Source organism: Egretta garzetta, unplaced genomic scaffold (assembly GCF_000687185.1).
Source record: "Egretta garzetta isolate BGI_Z169 unplaced genomic scaffold, ASM68718v1 scaffold382, whole genome shotgun sequence".
NCBI classification, from domain to species: domain Eukaryota; kingdom Metazoa; phylum Chordata; class Aves; order Pelecaniformes; family Ardeidae; genus Egretta; species Egretta garzetta.
The window spans coordinates 149,148-157,617 of NW_009258793.1; the positions used below are offsets into that span (position 1 = coordinate 149,148).

At 60.2% G+C, this 8,470-nt stretch overlaps 3 protein-coding genes across 3 annotated transcripts in view; all 3 read right to left on the bottom strand.

The window, feature by feature from the left end:
- LOC104135901 (PDZ and LIM domain protein 7) overlaps positions 1-407 on the bottom strand; it is a 15,645-nt gene extending 15,238 nt beyond the window's left edge. Inside the window, exon 1 of the mRNA XM_035889289.1 lies at positions 359-407. The gene's annotated coding sequence lies outside the window, so the exon portion shown is untranslated. The remainder of the gene's footprint in view (positions 1-358) is intronic.
- DOK3 (docking protein 3) overlaps positions 1-2,951 on the bottom strand; it is a 4,675-nt gene extending 1,724 nt beyond the window's left edge. The window contains 6 exon segments of the mRNA XM_035889295.1: positions 9-247; positions 250-277; positions 458-630; positions 716-809; positions 952-1,245; positions 2,614-2,951. Coding sequence (XP_035745188.1) covers positions 9-247; positions 250-277; positions 458-630; positions 716-809; positions 952-1,245; positions 2,614-2,670 — 885 coding nt within the window. The 5' untranslated portion in view covers positions 2,671-2,951.
- DDX41 (DEAD-box helicase 41) overlaps positions 2,572-8,470 on the bottom strand; it is a 7,461-nt gene continuing 1,562 nt past the window's right edge. Inside the window, exons 2-17 of the mRNA XM_009649590.2 lie at positions 8,389-8,470; positions 8,132-8,291; positions 7,975-8,049; positions 7,545-7,605; positions 6,797-6,933; positions 6,465-6,537; positions 6,135-6,288; positions 5,885-6,021; positions 5,548-5,710; positions 5,322-5,453; positions 5,070-5,141; positions 4,685-4,781; positions 4,178-4,327; positions 3,965-4,036; positions 3,640-3,750; positions 2,572-3,547 (exon numbers count right to left, since the gene is read on the bottom strand). Coding sequence (XP_009647885.2) covers positions 3,411-3,547; positions 3,640-3,750; positions 3,965-4,036; positions 4,178-4,327; positions 4,685-4,781; positions 5,070-5,141; positions 5,322-5,453; positions 5,548-5,710; positions 5,885-6,021; positions 6,135-6,288; positions 6,465-6,537; positions 6,797-6,933; positions 7,545-7,605; positions 7,975-8,049; positions 8,132-8,291; positions 8,389-8,470 — 1,813 coding nt within the window. The 3' untranslated portion in view covers positions 2,572-3,410. The remainder of the gene's footprint in view (positions 3,548-3,639; positions 3,751-3,964; positions 4,037-4,177; positions 4,328-4,684; positions 4,782-5,069; positions 5,142-5,321; positions 5,454-5,547; positions 5,711-5,884; positions 6,022-6,134; positions 6,289-6,464; positions 6,538-6,796; positions 6,934-7,544; positions 7,606-7,974; positions 8,050-8,131; positions 8,292-8,388) is intronic.

The following is an 8,470-nucleotide window of genomic DNA, read 5'->3' on the forward strand; positions in this document are numbered from 1 at the left end:
GGCCCGGCCCCGCTGCTGTGCCCCGGGGGGCCCTGCCGGCACCCTAGCTCCCACTGCCCTTCCTCCTCTTCCTCCTCCTCCTCTGTCCCTGCAGGACCCGGTTCCGTGGTGAAGATGTTCTCATAGAGATGCTCCGGGAGCGGCTTCCCTGGGGTCCAGGGCTCATTGGGACCCAGCTGCCCTGGCCCAAAGAGGGGCTGCTGGCCCCGGGCGATGGAGGCATAGACAATGGGGCCTGTGGCCTCCGGCTCCGTCGGGCCTCGAAGGAGAAGATGGTCTGCGGGGCCAGAGGGCAGGGTGAGGGGCTGGTTCCTGCTCTGAGCAGCCAGCAGCCCCAGGGAGGGGGGGAGGCACACACCTGATCCTGGCCAAACTTGCGGAGGAAGGGGTAGGGCCACGTGAGTAGGGGCTGGGGGGGCTGCGGCCAGCAGCCCCAGGGAGGGGGGGAGGCACACACCTGATCCTGGCCAAACTTGCGGAGGAAGGGGTAGGGCCACGTGAGTAGGGGCTGGCGGGACTGCGGGTCCTTCAGCACCAGGCTCTGGGGAAGGGCCGAGAGCAGGTAGTGCCCATGCAGGCCACAGCGGGTGGACGCATCCGTCTGGACCACCAGCACCAGGAATTCAGTCACTATGGGAGCAAAGCAAGGTAGGAGTCAGCACTATGCCACTGAGCCAGAGCCCACCCCGGCCCCATCTGCCACCCCTGCACATACGGTCCTGCCAGGAGGAGTAGAGGGAGTTCTCCTCCATGGGGATAGCAAGGCTGGGCTGGTTTCTGGCACTGCTCTGCACTGTGTCCTTTGCACCCTGAAACAGAGGGATGTGAGTGCGGCCCCATCTAGACCAGGGGGAGCGCAAGCCCCCCTGCCTGCCCACGCACCCTGCTGCCCTGGATCACCCGAGCCAGGAGTAGCGTGAGGGGTGCCGGCTATACCAGACCCCGCAGTACCTGGAAGGCCAGCTGGCAGAGCTGGGCGATCCACTCATCCCGCTGCTCAGCTGCCAGCACGTAGCTCTTTTCTGTGGTGGTGAGGTAGAAGGCAGCAGTGGCTTTGGGGCAGCTCTCAATGCCTGCTGGGCCCACGGAGACACAGTCTGAGAGGCGGATCACCCGACGGGCACACCGCCGCAGCGAGTTTTTCTCCAGCGCCGTGCCATCATCCCGCACATCGAACTTCTCCATGCGGGCCACGCCAGAGGGGCTGGCGGCAAAGAGCTGGGCTCGCATCTTCCTCCAGGACCTCTGCAATGTGGGAAGGGTGCAGGCAGGGGGAAAAAAACAAACAAACAAACAAAAAGGGTCAGCAAAGAGCTGCCTACTATGTCCTCGCGGCACTGCCCTCCACGCAGGGCCAGCAATGCTTGGGAAGAGCTGTGCGGGGCAGGAGGGGGCACAGGGGGTCCCTGCCCACACACGCCGTGTGCTGCAGGAGGGCATGGAGAGCCAGGGCCAGCACAGACCCCCGGGGCTGCGGTGAAGGGAAGTCCCAAAGCTGGGTCTAGGGCCCCGGGTGAGCTCGGCATGGCTTGCTGGGTGAGTCACGCTTGCTCCCGGCTCGCCAAGCACCAGGTCCTGCTCTTTGTTCCCCGCTGCAAGTGCCGGCCTGCCGCTGCCGCAGCTGAGCTCTTGAGCTGTTCTCAGGACAGACCCTGATGCAAATTAAAGCCATTTTGAGCTGCTGAGGCTCCTGCTAGCAGCCTCACATCTGCTGAGCATGGCCAGACCCTGCAGCTCGCAGCTCGCTTCCTCCCAGGGGAGGCTCTGTGGCAGCAGTACCTTCCCAGACCGTCATGGGATAGAGGGGGCACTTGCCCCCACGCACCTCAAAAGCGCAGCAGAACCTCCGCCCTGCAGAAACCAGATGCAGCCAAGCACCTAGAACACCCACTGTCACCAGCCCACCTGCCTCCTACGCAGCAGAACACCGGCCCCGTGCACGCAGGGCCTGCCCATTCCAGAACTTGGCTCTCACTCAGCGGGGACATCGGAGCGCAACCGCAGCCTGGCACATGCATCAAGTCCCCTGTGGGGGCACAGCTGCCCTGCTGTGGCAGAGGAGATGCCACCAAGGCCAGGCCAGCGCACCAGTAGGACCTGCATCACCAACACCCACCTCACAGCTCCCCAGAGCTGGCTCAACACTGCGGGGACTCCTACCATGTCACCCATACCGTGCCCGGAGGGCTGTGGCACTCGGTGCCCACCCCAAGGGCCCCAGGGCAGCGGGCCAAGCCACGAGGGGTGCCCCACGGGTGGCGCTGGCACCCCCAGGCCAGGCTCGTGGAGGGCTGGGTGCAGAGCCATGTCCCAAGTGCTGCCCCAGTGCCCCGCTCCCACACACACACTGGAGCTGCGCCTCATTAACACGCATTTATTGTTCCATTGCGCATCGCGTGGTGACCAAGCGAGAAGAAGGACCCTGCCCGCAGGGGCAAGCGTGAGCAGGTGCCTGTACGGATGAGTCCCCTTGGCATCAGGGAGAGCCCCTGGCGCAGCACCAAGGGGTCTGGCTTCAGTCCCCCCTCCCTAGGCTGCTGAGGGCCCGGCTCCAGGCCTGTTGTCAAGACAGATCAGGGCAAACCCTCTACCAGCCCCACATCCAGCATTTACCTTTCCAAATTTGCAGTGCTGCACATAGAGGATCCCATCCTTCACCGGTCTCTCCATGGGCCCAGCGCTGCCCTGGCAGCCAGCGCAAAGATCAGGGACCAGCAGCAGAGAAAATGTGACTGCTGCAGCCGAAGCAACTGCATGGGGCAGACTTCCTTTCTCAGCGACTTCCCCTTTTTGGTGTGTGGGATGAGAGGCAGAGGCTGGGCCACAGGAGGTGTCCGTCTGTCCGCCCTCCCCCTCGCAGAGGGGCAGTGGGGCAGAACGCACACAAGGCAGAGCACAGGAAGCATCAAGGGGACCGCCCGACATGAGCACAGCACACTCCACCTTTCCCCGGCTGCATCAGAGCATGTTTGGGGAACAGCCACTGGCTGAGGATGCACAAAACCAGGTAAGGGGGATGGTCCTGGAGGAATCGAGGGGCTTTGGAGAGGAGAGACTCAAGACCCTGGCCGTGCCACTGCAGGGGGCTGGCAGGGGCAGCGGGCAGCCAGCCACAGACCAGTCTCCCCACCTGGGGCTTCCTCCTCCCCTCAGGCACCGCTGCCTGCTTGCCCAACGCGCCGCTGACGTAACGAGCTGTTGCAGCACAGGTCCGTGTGTTTCCTCCTGGAGCAGGAGCTTCATCAGGCTGAGCTGATAACAGTCCCAGTGGCCAAAGGCCTGGGAAACGAGCCACAGCAGTGCAGGGTAGGCCCCTCGGCTTGGGAAAGGTGGGGGCAGCTGGGGCACTGCCTTGGCTGAAGAGGAAGCAAGGCCCGTGCAGGGGAGTGCTGGGCAGCATGCTCCCCAGGCTAGAAGTCCATAGAGCTGTGGGCCAGGTAATCCTTGCGGCCAATGTTGCTGACTTGCTTGGTCTGCATCGCCTCCAGCTTGGGGCAGTCAGTGATGCGATGGCCCAGGCCGCCGCAGAAGGCGCAGCCCCGCTCGCCTGCCATGGGGGGGGGAAAGGTGGTCCTGTCTGCAGCCCAGGTTCCTCAACAGCCCTGCGGGAGGTCCCTGTGCCAGCCCAGGGTCTCTTACCTCCGATGTCCAGCATGGTCTCATCCCCACAGTGCAGCACCTGGAGCACAGGCGGCACCTTCTGCTTCGCCTCCAGGAGCAGAGCCTTCAGGTCCATCAGCACCGACTCATCTGGAGGGGGCAGAGACATGGATCAGACGCAGCCCGAGTAGGGGTGGGGGGCACTGCCTCACACCACCATCTCCCCTGCAGGGGCCACCACAACTCATCCCTGCTTGCTCAGGAACCAGCCTCCTTGCCAAGGCAGAGGCAGCTCCATCACCCAGCTGCCTCCTACAGCCACAGCCCCTCCGCAGGCAGCCCCCAGCCCCACGCCATTTCTCACCGCAGGCCTTGTTGATGAAGGTGGTGGCAATGCCAGTGTTGCCTGAGCGGCCTGTACGCCCAATACGGTGAACTGTGGAGAAAGAGACAGGATCAGGCCCAGGTGAATGCAACGTGACAGATCATTCCTGCCCCCAGCCACTGCAGAGCCTCGCTGGCCTCTGCACCCACCCCACTGCATCCTCCTTGGTCCCCCATGGGGCCCAGTCCCCACCATAGTTCTCAATCTCCTCAGGCATGTCGTAGTTGATGACATGCTGGATGGCTGGGAAGTCCAGGCCCTTGGAAGCGACGTCAGTGGCAACCAGGACATCCTTCTTCCCATCCCGGAAGGCCTCAATGGCTTTTGTCCGTTCCTCCTGATCTGCAAAAGCCCAGAAGAGAAGATCAGCAAGGGCAGAGCTCCCAGTCCTACCTCTTATGACAACCACTATGGCCTCGAAGACGAGCATCGCTCCACCGGGACTCCCCAGTGAGAGGACCTACACTGCCTTTCTCCAAATAAAGAAGCAGAGGGACCTCTAAGTCCCACAGGGACCTGTGCTGTGTTTATGCCTGCTATATACAACGTGATGTTTGCTCCCAACACTGCCACAGCCCTTCCTCACTCCATCACAAACTGCTGTATGCTGGGACCTCCCGTGGCCACGTACCACCCTGGCAGGAGCAGGGTCCGGCAGGGCCACACTGCGGCCCAGGCCTCCCCAACTCCCTCACTGACCTTTCCCTCCATGGATGGCCACAGCTTCCACACCCTTCAGCAGCAGGTACTCGTGGATTGCATCGACATCCGCCTTCTTCTCTGCAAAGATCAGCACCTGCAGCAGCACAGATATCATGGAAGAGCTGCCTTTCTGCGGGCTGGCACCAGCACAACCCCCCAGGAAACCCATCCCCTCTCACTGAGCAAAACACACAACAGCTCTGGGCTCAGGACCGGCTCATACATGGAGCACAGCTCACTTGCACGCCCACCCTACCCATGGCAGATCCCTGCAGCATCACGGCTGCATCCCTATTGCCAGCTCTACCCGTGTGCCGGGGGCTGCAGTGTGCCTGTGCTGCTCCCAGCCATGCTGCCAGAGCAGCCGGAGCTCACTACTCACAGGTGGTGGGGTCTTCTGCAGGCACTCAAGGAGATACACCATTTTAGCCTCTTCTTTCACATACTCCACTTCCTGGAACAAGCAGACAAATGAGTCAGGCAGGCAGCAGAGAAACTGCCATTGCTTGGTATCCCTTAACCTCTCAGGAAGGAGGGCCATGAACCCCAGATCCTTGACAAGGGATGCATCAAGCACCCTCATGAACAGTGCTGGCCTCCCACACAAGCATGGGGGAGCACCCAACTACCTCACCTGCACAACATCCAGGCTGGCAGCACCTGCTCGCCCGACATTAATGGTGATGGGCTTCACCAGGGCACTCTTGGCAAAGTTCTGGATCTTCTTGGGCATTGTGGCACTGAAGAGGAGGGTCTGTCGCTGGCCCTGTGAGGGGAACACAGCATGGGCAAGGATTTAGCACTCACCCAAGCAGGTAGGTGCAGGGATTGAGGGTGCTCATGTCATGCCAGCTCAGTACCTTGAAGTAGGAAAAGATGGTACGGATGTCACCCTCAAAGCCCATATCAATCATCCTGTCAGCCTCATCCAAGGCCAAGTAACGGCAGATGTCCAGGCTCACCATCTTCTTCTGCAGCAGGTCCATCAGGCGGCCAGGGGTTGCCACCATCATGTGCACACCACTGCGGGACGAGAGAAGGCCACAGTCAGGCATTCAGATTCCTGCCCCACACAGCGAGGCATAGGGATAGTAACGCCAGCTTGGCATGTCCCCTTCACCCCCACACCAAAGCCAGCCAGCCTTAGCCCCCTGCCAGAAAACACAGCCCCACACCCCCTCCCCCAGGAGGCCTTACTGTTTGATTGTCTCCATCTGCTCCTTAACAGACATGCCCCCGATGCAGAGGGCGCAGCGCAGTGGGGGCAGGCTGTCCTCCTGCAGCAGGCGGCAGTAGTACTCAATGATGCCGTGGGTCTGCCGGGCCAGCTCCCGCTGCAGAGACAAAACTTACTCGTTCCTACGCCTCTGTGCAGGGAAGATCCAGGGTTGCCACTGAATATCAATCACAGCTTCCTCCCCTGCATCACCATGCCCCTGGCACTTACTGACGGACAGATGATGAGTCCGTAGGGTCCCTCTCGCTTTGAAAATGGCAGCCTCTTCTCCTGCTCCAGGCAGAACATGATCACCGGGAGGGTGAACACCAAGGTCTTCCCAGAGCCAGTGAATGCAATGCCAATCATGTCCCTTCCTGAGAGGCTGGTAGAGAAATGGGGCCAATGGTGAGGAGGAGCATGACAGAACAGCTCAGACCTCCAGGGCTGAGCAAAGTGACGGGGCACATCTGCCACCAGGGAAGAGCAGCCGGCATGCACCCCTGGGTGGGCTGTAGGGAGAAACAGCTCCCTGCTCTGGGACAGGGACAGAGCACTCACATTGTGGGGATGCCTTGGATCTGTATGGGTGTTGGCTGCTGGATTCCTTTTTTCTTCAGCCCCCTCAGGATAGCTGTCAAGAGAACAAGGGACACATCACGTGATGACCTGAAGTCATCTCCCTTTTTCTCTTCTACTCATGTCTCAGCAGCAGCTCTTCCATCAGTGGAAAACAGCCCTTAGGCCAGTAGTGAGGTGACACAGCCACTCTTGGGAATTTACACTGTGACCCCACTAACACTATGCATTAAAGATCTGACAGCTTCGCTCGCTGACACACATTTCCCAGAAGAACGCTGTTCCCCACCCTGCCAGGCCCTCTCCCGGCCCACCTGCTGGAAACTTCATCTCCTTGAAGGTCTTGATGGGGGGCGGGATGCCTTCCCCCTCCACCAGGATGTGGTACTTCTTGCGTACGCGATCGTGCCGTGCCTCCGACATGCCCAGGATGTAACGAGGTGCTCTCCAGCTGCGAAGGCAACACAGAAAAATTGTGGTGCAAAATGAGACTGGGGCTCCAGAGGCAGCAGCCCCCACAGAGGCCCAGGGGAACTCCCTGTCTGGCTTTGCTGTTCCACCAGGGAGAACAGGTTAACTCCAAGGGGCTTCATGGTGTGAGCACAGGAGTAGATCCACACCAGTTCCACACATTTCCCCAGCGTCTCAGTAAGACGTCCGAAGCTAACAGCTGCGAACAGCCTCTGGATGGTGGACAGCACATGCCAGAATCTTTTGGACACATCTCTATCATCTCTCTGACACTGCCTTGAGCAGCGCTGGCTCCATAGGCTCCCCCAGTCTCTTTCTCTAGCTTAGTCACCTCCAAGATCTGAAGATCCACCTTAAGTCTTCAAGTTTAACATAAACATACTCTAGAAAATCTTAACTGTATATAAATTAATGTTCAAGGTGAGTCAGCAGCCTTCAGTCTTACATAAGAAGCCAGACAGTGGAGCAAGCGAGAAGGAAGTGGCCACAGAGCAGCACTCCTCCGGTGGGGCTGCATGGCTTCTAGTTCTCTTCAGCTGGGAGGAAGCAGTGTTTTCAGCAAGACAACCACTGTAGTACTGTGAAACGCACCTGGTTTTAATCGGATCATCGTAGGTGATGCCCTTTGCCATCTCCTTCACTGACATCAAAGCTGCAAGAACAAAGCAATGGGATCAGCGCAAGCTCCCCATCTCCAGATGCACTTAACCTCAGGAGAGAACTTCTCAGGCAAATAGTTTGGGTGACTGTGCCCAGAGACGGAGGAGGAAAAGCAGCACCCCTGACAGACCTCTGGGTACAGGAACACCAAACACTGCAGCCTGATGTGTCTCAGGGCTGGCCACAGCACCACCTCAGCTAAGCCAGGGCAGCTTAGATGCTGACTGGAGGACCCTGTTGTGATCTCCTGTCCCATCCCAGGTGTGAACATCCCCAAGTGCTGCAAGGCAGGCAACACCCCTACCGCTGCCCTGACAGCTCTGGATACAGGCCTGGGAGACACGGAGCTCCCACCACTCACCTCGGCCCTCTGCCACGCTCTCCAGGATCTTCTCTTCCTCCTTCAGCTGCTTCTCCTTGGCTGACTCCTTCCGAGCTGAGGGGAGAGTCAGAAAGCAATGAGGAAGTTTCAGTCCCTGACGAAAGCCACCCGTTCCTACCACCAGCTGTTCTCCTACCTTCCGCCTTCTCTTTGAGGTGCTGGTGCTGGTCCAGGAGGCTGACGTTGGACTGGGGCCCCAGGGGGATATCATCCTCGTCACCCCGCTGCTCGCTCCCGCTGTCCCGCTGCTCCTCCTCTGACACCACCTTCCGCCGCATCTGGAGCAGCTTCTGCAGCTGGAAGGAAGCAGGTGGAGGTGGAGCGAGAGGCCTCGCGTCGGGAGGGACGTTCAGAGCCCTCCCCCGCCAGCGCCGGGCCCCGTTACTCCGTTACCATCTGCTGCTTGCGCTGCTTGACGGGCACGTAGGGCACATAGTCGTCATCGTCCTCCCCGGACAAGTCGGACGTTTCTGCC